This window comes from Leopardus geoffroyi, chromosome C3, assembly GCF_018350155.1.
Source record: "Leopardus geoffroyi isolate Oge1 chromosome C3, O.geoffroyi_Oge1_pat1.0, whole genome shotgun sequence".
NCBI classification, from domain to species: domain Eukaryota; kingdom Metazoa; phylum Chordata; class Mammalia; order Carnivora; family Felidae; genus Leopardus; species Leopardus geoffroyi.
This window is the reverse complement of record NC_059338.1, coordinates 119,792,138-119,814,992: the sequence shown is the minus strand read 5'-3', so window position 1 is coordinate 119,814,992 and position 22,855 is coordinate 119,792,138. Positions and strand designations below refer to the sequence as shown.

At 37.4% G+C, this 22,855-nt stretch overlaps 1 protein-coding gene across 6 annotated transcripts in view; it reads left to right on the top strand.

Moving 5' to 3' along the window:
• Positions 1-22,855, top strand: part of WWP1 (WW domain containing E3 ubiquitin protein ligase 1) — a 134,866-nt gene that overhangs the window by 52,224 nt on the left and 59,787 nt on the right. For 5 of the 6 annotated variants that reach the window (XM_045454570.1, XM_045454573.1, XM_045454568.1 and 2 more), the window contains 3 exons: positions 8,153-8,290; positions 8,382-8,448; positions 13,528-13,712. In XM_045454570.1, coding sequence (XP_045310526.1) covers positions 8,153-8,290; positions 8,382-8,448; positions 13,528-13,712 — 390 coding nt within the window. The remainder of the gene's footprint in view (positions 1-8,152; positions 8,291-8,381; positions 8,449-13,527; positions 13,713-22,855) is intronic. The other variant, XM_045454569.1, reaches the window with a different exon arrangement.

Below are 22,855 nucleotides of genomic sequence, written 5' to 3'. Positions count from 1 at the left end.
CATCCACTTTACTCTCCAGTCCAGTGAGCATCTTTATGACCCTTACACTCAGTTCTTTATCAGGTGGATTGGTTGTCTCTGTTTCATTTAGTTCTTTTTCTGAGGTTTTGTCTTGTTCTTGTTTGGAGCATATTGTTCTATCTCCTCATTGTGCTTGACTTTCTTTTTTTTTGTGAATTAGGCAAAACAGCTCCTCTCCTAAACTTGATGGAATGATTTTGTGTATGGTCGTGCATGGCACCTCTTTTTTAGTGCACATGATCATTTCTCTTAACTCAACCCAGAGATAATAATGACTAAAAATTGGTGAATTTTGTTTGTGTGTGTATAAGAATTGGGATTGTATTCAGTTTTGCATTCTGCGTAGCTCTCTTAATGTTAATGTGTTTTTCCCTGTATCATTCAGTGGTATTCTTTGTAAGCTAATGTAGTAATTCTATATTTTATCACATACTAAAATTTATTTAACCATACTTCTATCCTTGCTGTCTAGATACTTTCCAATTTTATTATATTAGACTGTATTGAACCTTCATATAAAGATTATAATTTTCCTCCCCACAAAGATTATCATATTTATCTGCCAAAATGACTTTGTAGGAAGGCTGTAATGTTCAACATACTTTGAAAGGAAACTTTTATAAATGGTATAAATTTGAAGTTATCTCTTGTAATTTAATTGAGCAGAGTATGCTCAGAGGAAAAATAAAATTTTGTAAACATTCATACATTTCTGAAGTTGATGGATTCAGAACTGCTAGTAGCAGCATCCTGTAGACCCTAGGCAATCTATTTTTTTTTTTTTTAATAACTTAAAGGTGTATTAGTTTACCAGGGCTGCCATACCCAAATAATAAAGACTGGATGTCTTAAAGACCAGAAATGTATTTTCTCTCACAATTCTGGCAGCTAGAAGGCTGAAATCAAGGTGTCAACAAGGTTAGTTTCTTCTGGGGACTCCTCTCTTTTTGGCTTATAGATGGCCATCTTTTTATAATCATATGGTCTTCCCTCTGTGCATGTGTCTGTATCCAGGTTTTCTCCTTTTACAAAGGCATCAGTCATTATTGGATGAAGAGCACCCTAGTAATATCATTTTAATTGAATTACCTTTATTTAAAGATGCTATTTCCAAATAGAGTCACTTCTGAGGTACCAGGGGTTAGGACTTAAACATTTGAATTTGGGGGCAGGGGGAAATAACTCAGCCTACAACAAAAAGTAAATTAATTTTTAAAATTAAAGCTTGTGAATCATGTTTTAAAGGTAGAAGAAACCTGTGAGTCCTGTAATCCCAATGACTCATTTATTAAATAACTTTTAAGGTAAGTGGCTTGCTCAAGAACAGAAGTAATTGCAGAGTTTTGACTAGAACACAGGTTTTCTGATCATTATTTTTTATTTTTAATTAGAATAATGGAGAGTTAATGTTCTAAAATTAAGATGGCTTTGTAGAATTTAAAAGTGCACTCATAATTGATCACATTCTTGAGTGCCCTTGATTTAGCCTGTTGGCTTGGCACTTGGACATTGTCCCTCTTGAAATTTATAAGTCTAATTTCTTCCTGTTCTCAAGGCCTTGACATTTTCTTCTCATAAATTCATATTTTTACTATCCCTTTTCCTCATATGTTTTAGTTAAGGGTAGAGGCTTCATTCATTTGAATAGGTATTTTTCCCAGTTTTGAAGGTAATTACTTTTTCAGCCTTCATGGTGTAATATGAGTTGTTATAGTCTTAAATAAAACCCACAACTAACAACATAAAATCATCTCCTCTCCCCCCCCCTCCCCAAATCTAACTGTGGCTTACTAGGTAAATTCTTTCACTTCACATTTATATCCCAGTGAGCCTTCCAGTTCTTAACCTTTATTTTTTTCTTGTTGTAAGCTAGTTGGATGGTGTCCAGAGTTTTTGCTCATGTGATCCTCTGAAATATTGTTTCAGCGCTTTTGTGGATTTAAGCCTCATTTGCCCTCCAACCTTTAGTTATGTGTTCAGATCACCAGAATGCCATTCTGAATTTTGGAAATTATTTCGTTGGCTCTGCAGAGATATGTGGTATATTACCAGCCGTGGATACTGATATCTGAGATGTATTTCTTTCTATCAATTCCACTATTTCTTAAATCGCAAAGGAAAAATCCCTCTATTATCAAAGATAAACAAGCCTAATACTAGTTAAAGTGGTAAGGACAGATTTTAATCAGTAAGATGCTATTGCAGTAAGGAAGAAGATTCAGTTTAATCTGAACTCCTTTTTGTACAGAAGTAACTGGGCATTTCAAATGGAGAATGAGGGAGTAGAGAGGTGGGTGGAAGCTAAGTAGAGTCAGAGAAGTGAAAAATTATGAAGTGTTGATTGGTGTAAATGTGATTAGGCCAGTTTTCTCTACTAGTTAGAATTCTGTTCTCCCACTTGGACTGTGAGTCCTAGGCCCTGTCCTTCCTGATGATTACATTTCATAAGAGTGGCTTTCAGGTCTTTAACAAAGACACTTCTGAGTTATAGGAGATGACATATACAGTTGACCTTTGAACAACACAGATTTGGATGCTGTTTTCTCTTCCTTATGATTTTCTTAGTAATATTTTTCTTTCTTCCTAGCTTACTTTACAGTAAGAATACAGTATATAATACATATATCATTTTAAATATGTGTTAGCTGACTGTTTCTGTTATCAGTAAGGCTTCTGGTTATCAGTAGGCTATTAATAGTTAAATTTGGGGAGAGTCAAAAATTCTAGGTGGATTTTCAACCGCACTGGGAGTCAGCACCCTTAAACCCTGCTTTGTTCAAAGGTCAACCCTACATCTCAAAGAGACAGAGGAAGGATTTACCATTGTAAATTGTCTACAGGTGTACTGGAACAAACAGTAAATTCTTTAAGCAGCCCTGAGCTTTCTCAGGCAGACACTTTAAGTGGGGCATGGTCATTCCTGAGTTGTTAGAACCAACATAGTGTGTATTCAAGTTTTTTTAATTTGCAGGAGAGGTGGTGGGTGAGATCATTTGTGCTGTTTGGAGTTTTTAATAGGCCAGAGTTGAGCCCTACTTGAGAAGATGGCTCAGAGGAACTTGACTAGAGTTGGTTTAAGGAAAGAATCTTTGTGCACCATGGGTGAAAAGTATATACATCAGAGTGTATATAGACTCTTTGTATAGAGTCTTTGTTTTGTATTTCAATTTTGAGACTGACAGAGCTACTTTAAACACCCAAAAGAGGAGTGAGATGGCTGCTACTCAAACACTGGGGACCACACTGAGTCTTTTTATGGTATTAATAGAACTAAGAACTTCGCTTTTGTTGAGGAAAGCATTTAGAAATCCATTAAGTTCACTTTAAATTGAATTATGTCACAAATGTTTTACAATAATCAAATAATTTGAAAATTATTTCCTTATATCAAATGGTAGGGAAACACAGTAGAGAAATGTGCCATTTATGATAGAGGACAGAGCATAAGTCAAATATAATATTAGTTAAAAATTTGCTTTAGTCTTATATACTTAGCTAATACTAATTTTAGTTTACTAAGTCTCAAGTTCTCTTCTTTAAAACTCCCTTAGTATCAGTGCAGACTAAGATATATTAAAACAAGGTTTTGAGCAAATCGTATTCTCATACCTAGTGATATAACCATATTTATATTCTTTTAGAAAGATTTTTATGATTGAAAATACTAGGTGAGAGGGAATGAGCAGTTTGAAGCCTCCAGCTATGCATAGCTGTCTCACTTGCCTTCCTGAAATATTATGCTAATTTGTACACACAACAAAGTATATGAGAGTGCCCATTTGGAAATATTTGCCATACTAATAGATTTAAAAAATGAATGTTACTCTTTTCAAAGCTTTTTTTAATAATTGAAAAACTCACATATTTATTGATCATCCATATTTTATCATTTGTGTCTGATTATCTTATAATCTGTACATTTTTTATTGGTTGTTCCTTGTTTTCTCACTGATTTATAAGAGCTCTTTTTTCTGCTAATAATTTGCCACTATTTTATTCTTGGTTTTGACTTACAGACATTTAATATTTTTTCTGTCATTAAAGTTTTTCCAACTTCCATTTTTTTGTGTGTGTTCAGAATATTTTCTATACTCTATTATTTCCATTATTTTCTTCTTATACTTTCATTATGTAATTTTTTATTTCTTTTGTAAATTTTGAAAATAATTTTTTTACACCATAGGAGATGGGAACTTTGTGAGTTATTGCACATTGACTCATAGTGTGATATAATGGAAAGACTTGGGATTTAGAACACCTGGTTATTCTTGGGACTGTTACAACTTGTAACCTAATACACTCATTTTGTTTCTAAAATTCTGTTGTAAACATACATAGCTGTATGTTGGCCATCCTCCAGAATGGTCCCAAGCGTTCTTACCTTCTGGTGTTTGCACCTTGTGTGGTCCTTCCCACATTGAATCAGAGATGGTCTGTGACAGAATATGGTAGAAATAATGGTACAGGACCTCAAAGACTTGGTCATAAAAGACGTTTCAGCTTTTGCTCTTGTCTCTTGGATTATATACTCACAAGTCACTAAGGTGAAGACTGAAGAAGCCCTATAAAAAACGTAAATGGAGAGGAACTGAGGCCTCTTCTCAGCTCTCGGCACCAGCTTGTTAGCTATGCATATGAGTCATTATTTAAGGGGATTTTCTAGCGCCTCCCAAATTTCTATCCCATAGGAACTGAGCAGTAATAAACGGTTATTGTTATTTTAAGTGACTAAACTTTAGGATAATTTGTGCCTTTTTTTAATCTTTATTTTTGAGAGAGAAAGAGAGAGAGTATGCATGCTGGGAGGGGCAGAGACAGGGAGATAAAATCCTAAGCGGGCTCCAGGCTCTGAGCTGTCAGCAGAGAGCCCAACGTGGGGCTCGAACCCATGAACTGTGAGATCATGACCTGAGCCAAAGTTGGACGCTTAACCGACTGAGCCACCCAGGCACCTCAGGATAATTTGTTTCTTAGCAATAGATAATACAGTGTGCAAGCAATTTTTTTAATGTTTTATTTATTTTCTTGAGAGAGAGAGACAGAGTACGAGTGGTAGAGGGGCAGAGAGAGATGAAGACACAGAATCTGAGGCAGGTTCCAGGCTCTGAGCTGTCAGCACAGAGCCTGACACAGGGCTTGAACTCAAGAACCACGAAATCATGACCTGAGCCGAAGTCAGACACTTAACTGAGCCACCCAGGTGCCCGGCAATTTTTTAAATGGCTTCAATTTGACTCTTGAGTTAAATCTAAATATGTGAAACACCTTAAAAAACAAGATTTTTGAAGATCTTTATTTTCTGTAGAGATAGAGTGTATTTTTTCAACAAACCTATGATGGATAAATTATATAGTCATATTATCTAGCTTCTCAGAGACTCCGATTGTTCTGTTGCCCTATTAAAACTAAGAAAGAATGTCTAGGATGGAAGAAAAATCAGATTCTGCCTTCTAAGTTTCCTGAGGACAGTCCTATCATAATAATTTAAACATTTATTAAGTACCTACCTTTTTTCAGATACTGAGGATACATGACTAAATTAGATGTACACAATTTCGGCTCTTTTGGAGACTGCAGTTTTAGGTTGGGGAGGTCAGTCCCACCCCTCACCCGCACCCCCCAAAAAAATTCTGGTGATAAGTCTGTTAAAAGAAATAAGTGGAATAAGTAGGTAGGTTTACTTTAGGCTGGTCAAGGTTTATCCTGCTTTCTCAGTATAATATCTGGCACACATTAGGCATTTACATGTTGAATAAATGAATATGTCTGAGTTGGTTTGTTTATATGTTAACATAATACTCTCATTCCCCCTGCCAACATACATATATGTACATGTAGATGGAAATATTATTATTCCCAGTTTTATGACTCAGATGTTATATCCCAATTTTCCATGTTCGGAATTGTGAAAGACTAGATGCTGTAAACAGCTTCCTGCTGCATAGTTATGTCCCTGATAGAACAAATTTTTGTGGCATTAATGATCTTTGCAAAGAGGCAAAGTGATCTTCAAGGCCTCCCTTCTTCCAAATAAAGAAAGAAAAAGCAAAATCTTACAAATTGGAGTTAGATGATGCTGATAGTAGTTTTCAAGGTACTAAGCTTTTGGCTCACAGCAAGATAGGGGAGCTGTGGTTGGATTCCTGTAGTCTAGACTCTTTGGGGTGCCCTCAAATCACTACCAGCATTAGAAACAGACCTGACTGTACTTACGCCCAAAGACTACCCTTGGTCTAATATCAGAGAATGAACTCACCATCAAAGATTATAAATTATAAGAAGCCATCATAAGCAGAGGTTGATAAATGTGTTCTGTAAATGGCCAGATAGTAAATATTCAAGCTTTGCAGTCTCTATTGTGTACCTATTCAGTTCTTCCATTGTAGTGGGAAAGCAGCTATAGAAGATCTATAAATGAATGAGCATGACCGTTGAAATAAAGCTATTTACAAAAACAGGTAACAGGCCAGATTTGGCCTGCAACCAGTTTGCTAACCCCTGCAATGGAAGGTGGAGTAGAGGAGGTATTTTAAGAGATAATGGCTGTTTGAATACTGATGAAAAATAAATTCTTAGGTCCATAATCTCCCTAGTAAGATGATAAAGAGAAAGTCATGTTTTCATCAAGTGAAATGCATGACACCAAAGTCAAAAAAAGCAGCTGTAGAGAAAAACATCATTTGAATGGAAATTATGAATTAGAATTATAGAATTAACAGTAATAGAAGATAGTAGAAAAATATCTTCAAAGAGCTGAGAGATTATCATCAATATAAAATAGTATGCTCAACAAATCTTTTGAAGATGAGAATCCAGGCATTTATAGATTAAAAAATGAGAGCATTTACCATCAAGAGACCTACATTAAAGGGATTTTGAGAGGTTATTTTTAAGAATCTACTCAAGCTAATGTTAGGAACAAGAGCTAAATCTCCACATTGCATAGTTTCAATGGAGAGTAATGACAAAAATGAAATAGAATGGTAGTCAGTATAGTTTTCTTCAGCTACAGATTGTTAGAATCTAGGTAAAGCTGAAATTCATGCTTTTGTAGGTTTTCCCCCCTATACTGTTGTTTTCCTCCTAGTCTCTAATTGTTTTAATTAATATTTTTGTGATGTGGGGTGAGGTTTGTAGTGGTATAATTCTATAAGATTTTTTATTATATAGTTCTTAAATTTTTTGCAAAGAATTTCTGTTGTGATTATAGTGGTCTCAGATATTTTTTTTGTCTTTTCTGTACTTGGATAATTGGTTATGCTTATGCTGGACATTTGATAAATGGGGAAAAAACACCCAAATTCATTAAATGTAGAAAAGACCAAAATCAAGGATATGATCTAAGAAGAAATATGTTCCATGGTTTCAAAAGCTGCAGAAAGCCAGTGACAATCAGACTGAAGAATTTGGATAATAAAGGGATCACTAAAAACTTAATATACTTCTCTGGGATAGCTGTTGAAGCAAAATGACCTCAAGCTTAAATAAGAATTAGATATCCTCATAACAGGAAGGAAATATTTGGTCTCCTATGAAAAAGAAAAAACTATTGTCATAGTACTTACTATTTATTGAGTACTCAACATGTGTCAAGCATAGTGCTAAGAACTTTCTGTGTGATTTTTGCATTTGGGCCGTATGATAATCCCTTCTAGTTTGATGCCTTCATTATCTCCGTTTTGTAATGACAGGAACTGAGGCTGTATATAGTTTGACTACTTAAAGTACAGCAGTAAGTTCCAGGGCTGGAATTAGTAACCAGACCACCTGACTCCCATGCAGAAATTATGCCTTAACCACAAACGTTGTGGGCTGAAGAGCAAGTTTAGGTAGTTGTTGTGATTATTATCTGTGTTTACTTATATGTTCTCTGTGCTTTTTACTGTGCAAAGGAGCAATTAAAGATGATATTGAAAGCATGTGGTGAGGGGCAAAGAGTTTTTCAACTTGGTGTGATAGGGATTGAGTCTGGTGTAGTATAGAAAGATCTACTGATATAAGTGCAAACAGTTCTTTCCACTTGTAGCTGTGAAGTACTGAGCTAGAGTAATTCTTGATAGGTAGTTTTGATTTCTAGCACATAATTTTGTATGTGGCAAAAGCTTTTAAATTAGAATTTTTTTTTTCCTAGTGGAAAGAGTGAAAGAACAATTAAAACTTTCTTTGGAAAATAAGAACGGCATAGTGCAAACTGGTGAATTAACAGTTGTGCTGGATGGATTGGCGATTGAGCAAGAAAATCTAACAAACTGCAACTCATCTCCAACCAGTAAGCCAACTTTATGTGTTTTTAAAGTTTGAAGTGGGAAAAAAACCTGAAAGAAGTATATAAAAACCTGCTTTATTTCTTTCTTGTTTAGTAGAAATACAGCAAAATGGTGATGCCTTACATGAAAATGGAGACCCTTCAACAAGACCAACCTCCAGGTAGAATATTTTATTTTAGTATTTGTGGCAAGGTAATGTAACGTTTCCCATATATGAAGTTTTACATTTTAACCTTAGAGTTTGCCATAGAATTTAAAAGCTTGTATCTGTACATATCATTTGTTTAAATTCTTTTAAAAGTAGTTTTTAAAGAGATAAACTACATTGAGATATAATACACATATCAAAAGGGTTACCTTCTATATATTTCAGTAGATTTGGGTATAACAGTCACGACTATCTAATTTCAGAAATTCTCATCACTCTCAAAAAGGGACTGGGGGCACCTCGGTGTCTCAGTCAGTTAAGTGTCCCAACTTTTGATTTTGGCTCAGGTCATGATCTCACGGTTGGTGGGATAGAGACTGCCTTGGGTTCTGCACTGACAGCTCAGGGCCTGCTTGGGATTCTCTTGTCTTCTCTCTCTGCCCCTCCCCTGCTTGTGTGCACGTACTTGCTCTCTCTCGCTCTCTTTCAGAATGAATAAACATTTTAAAAAGTGGGGTGGGGGGCAGGGGTGGAAACCTGGGTGGCTCAGTCCGTTAAGTGTTAGACTCTTGGTTTCAGCTAAGGTCATGATCTCATGCTTGGTAGGTTCAAACTCCACATCAGGCTCTGTGCTGAGCCTGCTTGGGATTCCTCCGCCGCCGCCTTCTTCTTCTTCTTCTTCTTCTTCTTCTTCTTCTTCTTCTTCTCTCTCTCTCTCTCTCTCTCTCTCTCTCTCTCTCAAAAATAAATAAACATTAAAAGAGAGAGAGAGAGACTCTGTAGCCATGAGCAGTCTCTCCCTATTCCTCTCTCCCAGCTCCTGGCAGCCCTAACCTACTTTTTGTCCAGTGGCTTGGCCTGTTCTGGCCTTTTCTTAGAAATGGACAGATATGTCACTTTCTATTACTGGCTGTTTTTACTTAGCATGAGATTCATTCATGTTGTAGTGTGTGTCATTAATTCATTCTTTTCTTTGTCACCTTCTATTACTGACTGTTTTTACCTAGCATGAGATTCATTCGTGTTGTAGCATGTGTCAGTACATCATTCTTTTTTATTGGAAATGGCTTCTTAAAATCTGTATTTAGGCATATTATATCAGTAAATAGATAGGTGCAGATAATGTGGGAAAATTGGCATCTTTTTGCTATCTGAATTGGCAGCTTCCAGTAGATCACTAGACGGTACATGCTCCACAGATTGTAGTCTTTCCTCAGAAATCATCCTGCCATCTCAGAAATTCCCTTTGCTTACAGTTTGATGACCATAAAAGCTTTCTCTTTGGAATAGTTTAAATTAGAATAAAAACATATAATAGACTGGTTATAATGAATCCTTCAAAATATAAAAATACATTGCCATAAAAGTGACTTGTTAATGTCTGAAAAATATGCTGGTATATGACAAAGTGTGACTTCTATTAATATATAAAATTACTAACATCATTACTCCTAAATTGTTATTAAATGATTCTCATAGAGCACAGATAAGTATATTTTCTGAATATGTATTTGGCTTAAATAAATCTATTTAGTTTCCATAGGAAAAAACTAAGAGCTAAAAGGGTACAACACTAGGTAGATTAAAATATTTTGTGTGTGTGTCTAAAATATGTATCTGTTTTTATAATCTTTGTAATACAATCTTAGATGGGTAAAGAAAATTGAGTCATGACCAATCTGAAAACTAATTTATTGCATAGTAAGACATTTTGAATGAAAGATTAGATCTATAGCACCAGGAGAACTTCACATGAATTCTTCTACTTAGACTCTTGGATCACTGATTTCTTCCTGAGTGGCTGGGGAGGGCTGTGCAATCAGAAGAATCACTTGGGAACTTCCTTTCCTTGTCCAAACTTCCTGAAGACATCTCATTCCAAATACACAGGTAACAAAGGAAAGCAGAGTTTCATTCATTCATTCATCATCAGATACTTATTGAGTGCCTGTTTGTTTGGTGCTCGACACTAGTCCAAGCACTAAGAATACTGGCCCTGTTCCTGTGAAATTTCATTCTGGTGGGATAAAGGTAAAGAGTAAATAAGTGAAGAAATGAATTAGCGAATTGGAAATAGTATTAAGAACTGTGAAGTCATTGAAATAGGACAAGGTGACAGGAATGAAAGGGAGTCTGTTTTAAAGAGAGATGTTGGGGGAATTATCTCTGAAAAAGTGTCATTTGAGCTACAATTAAAAAGCCAAAAATGTACTATCCATGCAGAGTTCTGACAGGAGAGCATTATTCTAGGCAGAGGACATAGCAAGTGCAAAGACCGTGAGTTTATTTTTAGTTAATTCATGCTCTACAAATTCTTCCAACTCGAGAATATAATATTTATCCTTTTTTTTTTCTGGATAATCCTATAGTCATTATAATATTACTGCTTGCGTATGATAATTTGTAATAAACAGGAAGGCTTTACAGCATGTTTTCATGTTCAGTAAAATTGATATATGGTATATATATCAAGGTAAGAAAGGAGGAACTTGGAGACAAAGATAGCTAGACACAATCTGATTGATATATTTTTAAAAACATTAAGGCTGCTTTGTGGAGAGTAGATACACCATGGACTGTGTATTTGGAAAAAACTCTCCTGTTTATTTACATGATATCACCCAACTTCCTATCCATTGCCAATAAGGTTTAAAATATTTGATTTTGTAGTTGTAGATTTATTTATTTGCAGTTCATGTATTTGCTATAAATTCTTCTAACTGCGATACAATATTTAGCTTTTCTGATTATCATGTGCTCATTATTTTAGTACCTAGTACACTGTAATTTGTAATCAATATTTGAAGACCTTTTCAGCTTATTTTCCAGTGTTTAATAAAATTACAATAGGTTGGCAATCCCTATCAAAATAACACCAGCATTCTTCACAGAGCTGTAACAAATAATCCTAAAATTTGTTTGGAACCAGAAAAGACCCCGAATAGCGAAAGCAGTCTTGAAAGAGAAAACCAGAGCTGGAGGCATCACAATCCCGGACTTCAAGATGTATTACAAAGCTGTTATCATCAAGACAGTATGGTACTGGCACAAGAACAGACACTCAGATCAGTGGAACAGAATAGAGAACCCAGAAGTGGACCCACAGACCTATGGCCAGCTAATCTTTGGCAAAGCAGGAAAGAATATCCAATGGAATAAAGACAGTCTCTTCAGCAAGTGGTGCTGGGAAAACTGGACAGCGACATGCAGAGAAATGAACCTGGACCACTTTCTTACACCATACACAAAAATAAACTCAGAATGGATGAAAGACCTCAATGTAAGACAGGAAGCCATCAAAATCCTCGAGGAGAAAGCAGGCAAAAACCTCTTTGACCTAGGCCGTAGCAACTTCTTACTCAACACATCTCCGGAGGCAAGGGAAACAAAAGCAAAAATGAACTACTGGGACCTCATCAAAATAAAAAGCTTCTGCACAGCAAAGGAAACAAGTAGCAAAACTAAAAGGTAACCGACGGAATGGGAGAAGATGTTTGCAAACAACATACAAGATAAAGGGTTAGTAACCAAAATCTATAAAGAACTTAACAAACTCAACACCCAAAAAACAAATAATCCAGTGAAGAAATGGGCAAAAGACATGAATAGACACTTTTCCAAAGAAGACATCCAGATGGCCAACTGACACATGAAAAAATGCTCAATGTCACTCATCATCAGGGAAATATAAATAAAAACCGCCATGAGATACCACCTCACACCTGTCAGAATGGCTAACATTAACAACTGAGGCAACAACCGATGTTGGCAAGGATGTGGAGAAAGAGGATCTCTTTTGCACTGCCGGTGGGAACGCAAACTGGTGCAGCCATTCTGGAAAACAGGATGGAGGTTCCTCAACAAATTAAAAATAGAACTACCCTGTGACCCAGCAATTGCACTACTAGGTATTTATCCAAGGGATACAGGTGTGCTGTTTTGCAGGGGCACATGTACCCCAATGTTTATAGCAGCATTATCAATGATGGCCAAAGTATGGAAAGAGCCCATATGTCCATTGACAGACAAATGGATAAAGAAGATGTGGTCTATATATATACAATGCAGTATTACCCAGCAATCAAAAAGAATGAAATCTTGCCATTTGCAACTACGTGAATGGAACCCAGAGGGTATTATGCTAAGCAAAATTAATCAGAGAAAAACAAATATCTTTTGACTTCATTCACATGAGGACTTTAAGATACAAAATGGATGACCATAAGGAAAGGGAAGCAAAGATAATATAAAAACAGGGAGGAGGACAAAACATGAGACTCTTAAATTTACAGAACAAACAGAGGGTTACTGGAGGGGTTGTGGGTGGGGGGGTGGGCTAAATGGGTAAGGGGCATTAAGGAATCTACTCCTGAAATCGTTGTTGCACTATATACTAACTAACTTGGAAGTAAGTTAAAAAATAAATAAATTATTTAAAAAATTATAATGGTTGGAATTGATTTTTAAAAGTTCCTTGAGCTTTTTGAAAATGCTTTTTAGAAATGCTTTTTAAAGAGCACTTTAAAGATTATTCTTAGATTAAATATTTAAATACATATACACACACACACATTTTGTTGTTGTTACATTTATTTATTTTTGAGAGAGAAGCAGAGATAAAGGGGGACAGAGAATGAGAGGGGGAGGGTCAGAGAAAGAGAGAGACATCAGAATTCAAAGCAGGCGCCAGGCACAGAGCCTGACACGGGGCTCAAGCTCATGAACCATGAGATCATGACCTGAGCCAAAGTTGGACGCTTAACTGACTGAGCCACCCAGGAGCCCCTTAGACTTAAATATTTAAAATGTACAACTTGATCATTACTTTGAGGGACTGAAATTATTTTGATTTAATACATTTATATATCTGAGTATATATATAGTTATCTGCTAGTGTGGATACACTTAGAACTGAAAGTAATTTAAACTTTAATGTAGTAAAAGCGTGCTATATCTTGTGTTCATTACTCTTTCTACCTATCACTTTGCTTGAGTACTAAGAATTTGGTAAATCTTTCTTATGACAATTCTGATGGAAAGTCACTTAATTGCACTTATTGAAGTAAAGCATCTTTTTTTCTTTTTTTTAAGGTTGGTTGTTGAAGGTACCAGTGGAATAGATAATCATACACCTACAAGCACTCTAGTTCAAAACTCATGCTGTTCATATGTAGTTAATGGAGACAACACACCTTCATCTCCGTCTCAGGTTGCTGCCAGACCCAAAAATACACCAGCTCCAAAACCACTCACATCTGAGCCTGCCAATGACACTGGTAAGTATGGTGATTTATGACTCATTGTTTAAATGGAAACTAAATTAAACTTTATCTATGCCTACACTTCTCTTACTGTACTATCTTTCTTAATCTTCAGTTCTGCAATAGGAATCTAAAGATCTATATAACTGAAATCTTTTCCTAATGTTTTGAATTTTTCTAGATTATTTAGGAGGATATTCCATATATATATTAAGTGTAGAAATAACAATACATTTCATTGGGGCGCCTGGGCAACTCAGTTAGTTAAGCATCTGAATTTGGCTCAGGTCATGATCTCGCGGTCCATGAGTTTGAGCCCCACATCGGGCTCTGTGATGACAGCTCGGAGCCTGGAGCCTATTTCAGATTCTGTGTCTCCCTCTCTCTATGCCCCTTTCCCCACTCACGGTGTCTATCTGTCTCTCTCTCTCTCTCTCAAAAATAAATAAACATTAAAAAAATTAAAAAAAAATAACAATACATTTCACTAAGCTTGTACTTATAGATTCTTAGGCTTTATGCCACATGCAAAAAAAGTTCATTATATAATATTTCTAAAAGAACTTTTGTGAGTTTATTAATTTGTTAGTAATAAGTGGTTTCTCTTGGGGGTGGAGAGAGGAAGGGAGTGGGGGGGAGAGACAGAGGGAGAGAGGGAGAGAGGGAGGGAGGGAGAGTGGGAGGGAGGGAGAGAGGGAGAGAGAGAGACAGAATGAGAAAGAGAGAATGAATCCCAGGCAGGCTCCACACTATGAGTGCAGAGCCTGATGCAGGGCTCAAGCTCATGAACCATGAGATCATGACCTGAGCCAAAATCAAGAATCAGACACCTAACTGACTGAGCAACCCAGGTGCCCTAATAAATGGTTTCTTTAACCTGTCTTCAGTACACAAATAATTTATTTCTTTGTATTACAAGTTGTTAGAAAAATGTAGTTTGAGCTGATAGAGCTCTCAGAAAGTTCTATATTTTTCAGGAGTATTATTCCATTACAGAAGGAATGCCTATGGAAGATTTTTTTCTATAATCCTGTATTCCGATGGACTCAGCTGTAAAAATTCATAAGTAATTTTCTTGTTTCATCTTTATATATACTTTTAGATGAATCTCTTCAAACTCAAACATCTTAAGGTTGATTATGTTTGGGAGCTAGCATTGTAATACTGGTCTTTTATTTCCAGAGTCTATATTTTTTCCTGTGTTTTTTGTATCTATGGGAAAGTATTCAAAAGTAGAAAAAAGTAAAGAATCAATTCAGGAATTGAATGAAAATACATGGGATTATAGATAAGACAACTGTATATTTATACCCAGGATTGGAGGGAGACTTACTCTGCTCTATCTTGAGAGTTTTTGTAAACATGGGAATTGACCTCTGAATGTTTTTTGTTTTTTGTTTTTTTTTAAATTTTTGTCTATTTTTGAAAGAGAGAGAGAGAGACAGACAGACAGACAGAGAGACAGAGTGTGAGCACTGGAGGGGCAGAGAGAGAATTTGAAGTAGGTTCCAGGCTCCGAGCTGTCAGCACAGCACCCGATGCAGGGTCCAAACTCACAAACTATGAGATAGGACCTGTGCTGAAGTCAGACGCTTGCTGATTGAGCCACCCAGGTGCCCCTCTGAATTTTTTTTAATATAATTTCTTGTCAAATTGGTTTCCATACAACACCCAGTGCTCATCCCAACAAGTGCCCTCCTCCTTGCCATCACCCACTTTCCCCTCTCCCCTACCCCCCATCTATCCTTAGTTTGTTCTCCATCCTTAAGAGTCTCTTATGGTTTGCCTCCCTCCTCTCTGTTACTTTTTCTCCCCCACTTCCTCTTCCCCATGGTCTTCTGTTAAGTTTCTCAAGATCCATATATGAGTGAAAACATATGGTATCTGTCTTTCTCTGACTGACCTATTTCACTTAGCATAAATCCTCCAATTCCATCCATGTTGCTGCAAATGGCCAGATTTCATTCTGTCTCATTGCCAAGTAGTATCCCATTGTATATATAAACCACATCTTCTTTATCCATTCGTCAGTTGATGGCCATTTAGGCTCTTTCCGTAATTTGGCTATTGTTGAGAGTGCTGCTATAAACATTGGGGTACAAGTGCCCCTATGCATCAGCACTCCTGTATCCCTTGGGTAAATTCCTAGCAGTGTTATTGCTGGGTCTTAGGGTAGATCTATTTTTAATTTTTTGAGGAACCTCCACAGTTTTCCAGAGTGGCTGCACCAGTTTGCATTCCCACCAGCAGTGCAAAAGGGTTCCCATTTCTCCACATCCTTGCCAGCATCTGTAGTCTCCTGATTTGTTCATTTTAGCCACTCTGACTGGCATGAGGTGATATCTGAGTGTGGTTTTGATTTGTATTTCCCTAATGAGGAGTGACGTTGAGCATCTTTTCATGTGCCTGTTGGCCATCTGGATGTCTTCTTTAGAGAAGTGTCTATTCATGTCTTCTGCCCATTTCTTCACTGGATTATTTGTTTTTCGGGTGTGGAGTTTGGTGAGTTCTTTATAGATTTTGGATACTAGCCCTTTGTCTGATATGTCATTTGCAAATATCTTTTCCCATTCCGTTGGTTGCCTTTTAGTTTTGTTCATTGTTTCCTTTGCAGTGCAGAAGCTTTTTATCTTGAGGAGGTCCCAGTACTTCATTTTTGCTTTTAATTCTCTTGTCTTTGGAGATGTGTCAAGTAAGAAATTGCTGCGGCTGAGATCAAAGAGGTTTTTTTTCTACTTTCTCCTCTAGGGTTTTGATGATTTCCTATCTCACATTTAGGTCCTTCATCCATTTTGAGTTTATTTTTGTGTATGGTGTAAGAAAGTGGTCTAGTTTCATTTTTCTGCATGTTGCTGTCCAGTTTGTTAAAGAGACTGTCTTTTTTCCACTGGATACTCTTTCCTGCTTTGTCAAAGGTTAGTTGGCCATACATTTGTGGGTCCAATTCTGTGGTCTCTATTCTATTTCATTGGTCTATGTGTCTGTTTCTGTGCCAGTACCATATTGTCCTGATGATTACAGCTTTGTAGTAGAGGCTAAAGTCTGGGATTGTCATGCCTCCCACTTTGGTTTTCTTCTTCAATATTACTTTGGCTATTCGGGGTCTTTTATGGTTCCATACAAATTTTAGGATTATTTGTTCTAGCTTTGAGAAGAATGCTGGTGCAATTTTGATTGGGATTGTGTTGAATGTGTAGATTGCTTTGGGTAGTGTTGACATTTTAACAATATTCTTCCAATCCATGAGCATGGAATGTTTTTCCATTTCTTTGTATCTTCTTCAGTTTCCTTCATAAGCTTTCCATAGTTTTCAGCATACAGATCTTTTACATGTTTGGTTAGGTTTATTCCTAGGTATTTTATGGTTTTGTTGCAATTGAGAATGGGATCAATTTCTTTATTTGTCTTTCTGTTGCTTCATTATTGGCGTATAAAAATGCAACCGATTTTTGTACATTAATTTTGTACCCTTCAACTTGCTGAATTCATGTATCTGTTCTATCAGACTTTTGGTGGAATCTGTCAGGTTTTCCATGTAGGGTATCATGTCATCTGCAAAAAGTGAAAGTTTGACTTCATCTTTGCCAGTTTTGATGCCTTTTATTTCATTTTGTTGTCTGATTGCTGACACTAGGACTTCCAATACTATGTTAAACAACAGTGGTGAGAGTGGACATCCCTGTCGTGTTCTTGATCTTAGGGGGAAAGCTCTCAGTTTTTCCCCATGATACTAGCTGTGGGCTTTTCCTAAATGGCTTCTATGATGTTTAAGCATGCTCCTTCTATCCTGACTTTCTTGAGGGTTTTCATTAAGAAAGGGTGCTGCATTTTGTCAAATGCTTTTTCTGCCTCTATTGACAGGACCAGACCATATGGTTCTTATTGTTTATTTTATTAACGTGATGTATCACATTGATTTGCGAATATTGAACCAGCCCTACAGCCCAAGAATGAATCCCACTTGATCATGGTGAATAATACTTTTTATATGCTGTTGAATTCGATTCGCTAGTATCTTGTTGAGATTTTTTTGCATCCATATTCATCAGGGATATTGGCCTGTAGTTCTCTTTTTTTGCTAGGTCTCTGTCTGATTTTGGAATCAAACTAATGCTGGCTTCATAGAATGAGTCTGGAAGTTTTCCTTCCCTTGTATTTTTTTTGGAACAGCTTGAGAAGGATAGGTATTAACTCTGCTTTAAATGTCTGGTAGAATTCCCCAGGGAAGCCATGTGGTCCAGGACTCTTATTTGTTGGGAGATTTTTGATAACTGATTCAATTTCTTCTCTAGTTAGGGTCTGTTAGTTTTGGTAGTGTGTGGGTGGTAGGAATTTGTCCATTTCTTCCATGTTGTCCAGTATGTTGACATATAATTTTTCACAAAGTTACCTGATAATTGCTTGTATTTATGAGGGATTGGTTGTAATAATTCCATTTTCATTTGCGATTTTATCTATTTGGGTCCTCTCTCTTTTCTTTTGAGAAGCATTGCTAGATGTTTATCAATTTTGTTTATTTTTTCAAAAAACCAACTCTTGGTTTCATTGATCTGTTCTGTTTTTTTAGATTCTATATTGTTTATTTCTGCTCTGATCTTTATTATTTCTCTTCTTCTGCTGGGTTTGGGGTATCTTGCTGTTTTGCTTCTATTCCTTTAGGTGTACTGTTAGATTTTGTATTTGGGATTTTTCTTGTTTCTTGAGATAGGCCTGGATTGCAGTGTATTTTCCTCTTAGGATTGCCTTTGCTGCATCCTAGAGGGTTTGGATTGTTGTGTTTTCATTTTCATTTGTTTCCATGTATTTTAATTTCTTCTCTAATTGCCTCATTGACCTGTTCTTTCTTTTGTAAGGTGTTCTTTAACCTCCATGCTTTTGGAGGTTTTCCAGACTTTTTCATGTGGTTGTTTTCAAGTTTCATAACATTGTGATCTAAAAGTGTGCTTGGTATGATCTCAATTCTTTTATATTTATTGAGGGCTGTTTTGTGATCCAGTATATGATTTATCTTGGAGAATGTTCCATGTACACTTGAGAAGAAAGTATGTTCTTCTGCTTTGGGATGTAGAGTTCTAATTATGTGTGTCAAGTCCCATCTGGTCCAACGTATCTTTCAGGATCTTTGTTTCTTTACTGGTTCTGTGTCTAGATGATCTGTCCATTGTTGTAAGTGGAGTATTAAGGTCCCCTGCAATTACCACATTCTTATCAATAAGATGCTTATATTTGTGATTAATGTTTTAAATATATGGGTGCTTCGAACTCAGTGCATAGACATTTATAATTGTTAGCTCTTCCTGATGAATAGACTATTATATAATGCCCTTCTTCATCTCTTGTTACAGCCTTTAATTTAAAGTCTAGTTTGTCTCATAAGTATGGCTACTCCAGCTTTCTTTTGACTTCCAGTAGCATGATAGATAGTTCTCCATCCCCTCACTTTCAATCTGAAAGTGTCCTCAGGTCTAAAATGAGTCCCTTGTAGACTAGCAAATAGATGGGTCTTGTTTTTTTAATCCATTATGATACTCTATGTCTTTTGATTGGAGCTTTTAGTACATTTACATTAATGTTATTAGTGAAAGGTGTGGGTTTAGAGTCATTGTGTTATCTGTAGGTTTCATGCGTGTAGTGACGTCTCTGGTACTTTGTGGTCCTTGCAACATTTCACTCACAGAATCCCCCTTAGGATCTGTTGTAGTGCTGGTTTAGTGTGATGAATTCCTTCAGCTTTTGTTTGGGAAAATTTTTATCTCTCCTTCTATTCTGAATGACAGGCTTGCTGCATACTTTTCCTGTTCATCACAGTGAAGATTTCCTGCCATTCCTTTCTGGCCTGCCAAGTTTCAGTAGATATGTCTGCTACTACCCTTATGCTTCTACCTTTGTATGTTAAGGCCCATTTATTCCTAACTGCTTTCTGAATTCTCTCTTTATCCTTGTATTTTGCCAGTTTCACTATGATATGTCATGCAGAAGATCAATTCAAGTTACGTCTGAAGGGAGTTCTCTGTGCCTCTTGGATTTCAGTGTCTGTTTCCTTCCCCGGATTGGGGAAGTTCTCAGCTATGATTTGTTCAAGTACACCTTCAGCCCCTTTCTGTCTCTCTTCTTCATCTGAAATTTCTATGATATGTATATTGTTCCATTTGACTGCATCACTTAGTTCTCTAGTTTTCACCTCTTGATCCTGTATTTTTTTCTCTCTTTTTCTCAGCTTCCTCTTTTTCCATAATTTTATCTTCTAATTCACCTATTCTCCCCTCTGCCTTTTCAATCCGCACTGTGACTGCCTCCATTTTATTTTACACTTCATTTATAGCATTTTTAAATTCATTATGACTATTTTTTAGTTCCTTGATCTCTGCAGTACTAGATTCTCTGCTGTCTTCTATGCCTTTTTCAAGCCCAGCAATTAATCTTATGAATATTATTTTAAGTTATTGTTCAGTTATATTGCTTATATCTGTTTTGATTAATTCTTTAGTTGTCACTTCTTCCTGGAATTTCTTTTGAGGGGAATTCTTTCATTTCATCATTTTGGCTAGTTTTCTGTTCCTTATGAATTTTAAAAGCTCGTTGTGCGCTCGGCACCTGCAAGCACTGCTATATTAAAGGGGGGGCCATACGCTGTCCAGGGCCTGGCCCTTCAGGAGGTGTTTTTTTGGAGAGTGTTACTTGCTCTCTGTTGTTGTGACCTTGGTTATTTTATTTCTCTACTGCTAGTGATGTTTTGGACCCTCTACGAAGTGTGCTTTGATTTGTTCCTTGAAGTAGTCCTGTAAAGGAAAACAAACAGGAAACAAAGACATATAAGCACACATACAGATAAAACAAACAGACAAAAAAAACCCACACACAAACAAACATACAAACAAAAACAGTCCAAAAGCAAAAAAACAGAAACACCAGCTACAAGTAAAGAACAAGGTAGAGGCAGTGCTGATGGAGGAGCACATACAAAGAGAGAAATGACAGGGGCGGGGACAAAGAGAAAATAAACATTGACCGGGCAGAGAGACTAAATGACTTAATCCAGAGATAGAGAAAGGAAAATAAAGAAGGAGGTGGCGGGGGTGGGGGGACAAAGATAAAGTGACCCAGGCAGAGAAAATATATGGCTTGATTATTCCAGAGAGAAAGGAAAGTACAGAAGGAGATGTAGAACATGTATCAAGGGAATGCATTAAATATGTCTGCTTCAACAAACCAACAACCAGAGCAACCAGCCTAGAGGAGGGAAGAGATAGGAAGGGAGAATATATCTAAATAAGAATTGTCCTGGAATTAAAGAATTGTCCTGGAATTAATCCAGGCTATGCGGCATCACTGGTCTGGATTATGGAGCCCTCTGGTTGCACAGCATGTATCTGGCTCCAGCAGATAAGCTGTTACCTGCACGGAGGGGCGTGGTTTGGTGTAGGCTGGTCCCACCTCCACTATCAGTCCCACCCCGGGACTGATCCCTGAGGTCCTGCCTTGGTGGTGATGGTGGGGGGGAATGGCAATCCCCCAGTCTCTTCCCGTGACCCAGTGGACTCCATTCCAGTTGTCCTCACTGTGCCACAGGCACAGACTGGGCGGTCCTTCTCCACCAACTCCCCTGGCCCAGTGCTTGGCTAGGGTTCAAAGACCCGCTCCAGGCGCTCTGGCACTGAGGAAGTACCTCTCTGTGCAGCTTGATATGTGGTCCCACCTGGCTTTGCCTGTGCTGCCGGACTTCAGGGAGGACCGCCTTTTCCTGCTGTGGACTGCGCTGCTGACCTTGCTGAGGTGCATGGGGGTGGTATACGCAGGCAGCAGATAGGCTTTGTTCTCTCCCAGCACACTCCAGGGAGGGGGCCGGTTTCTCCTTCTGCAGACTGCACCCTCGACCTAGCCACTGAGCCCCAGGGGGTGGAGGACGCAGGCAGGCTTTGTTCTATCGCACAGCCCTCCAGGGAGGGGTCCACTTTCTCCTGCGGACTGTGCCCCTGATCTACCACCGAACCTGGGGCTGGCTCCCCTCCTCCCCAGGTGCGTGAACAGGGAGATGGCCCCAGTCTGAAGAAAGCCCCACAGTTAGAGATAGGATCCCTCTCAGTTCCTGTCCTGGGACAAGAGTTTGTATCTCTTGTCCAGATACAGTCCTACACTTCCCCAGCCATGCTTTCTCTTCCCTTCGTCTCTCAACAGAAGGGGATCTCTTCCCTCCGTGCCTACTCTGCGGGTTTTATTTCCCCCAGTTCACAATCACCCACCTGTCCTTTCTCAAGTTGCCCCATTTTCTTCTTGGTAGATTTCAGCCTCTTTTCCTCCCAGACTCTTCAGGTTTAAAGTCCTTTGGCTTCAGCACTTCTTTGTTTGAGAGACGCGGGAAGTATGGATCCCCCTACTTCTCTACCATGTTGGCCCATGAATCTGAATGGGTTTTTAAATTTTAATTTGTTTATTAATGCCTTTTTTTTTTTTTTTTTGTAAGATGGACTTAAAGATCCTGAGTGGTCACAATAAGTAGAACTCTTTGGTCATTAATTTAAGGTGGCTGGAAAATGAAGAGAAGAGAAATACATATAACAAGAGTGACATTAGTGAGGCAAATGCATTTATTTTCTGATTTCTGATCTGCTTTGTAGTAGGAACATTTGTCTCAAAGTTATTAGCAAAGCAGAAAAGGAAACATCACCTTACTTTATTTGGAACTGTGTCTAAATTAAGAACAGACCAGTTAAAACAGCTACTGTTTCTGATATTCTATCTTCTATGGATTGTATGAAAAAACAGCGTAGTGTGAGCAACCTCCTCAATAATTCTAGGAGAGTAAATGTAATAGTTTCAGAGAACTGTGACTTATGTTATCTATCCTAAATATCCTAAAAATATTACGATTTTTAAAAATAGTCTGAGTACCTATAGAAAGGACCGATAATTTATTTTTTTAAGGTTTATTTATTTATTTTGAGAGAGAGCGAGAGAATGACCAGGGAAGGGCAGAAAGAGAGGGGGACAGAGGATGTGAAGCAGATTCCATTCCAATAGTGGAGAGTGTGATGCGTGGCCCAAACACAAAAACCACGAGATCATGACCTGAGCTGAAGTTGGATGCTTAACTGACTGAACCACCCAGGCACCTCAGTAATTTATTTTTTAAAAATGTAAACACATAGAGGTACTTGGGA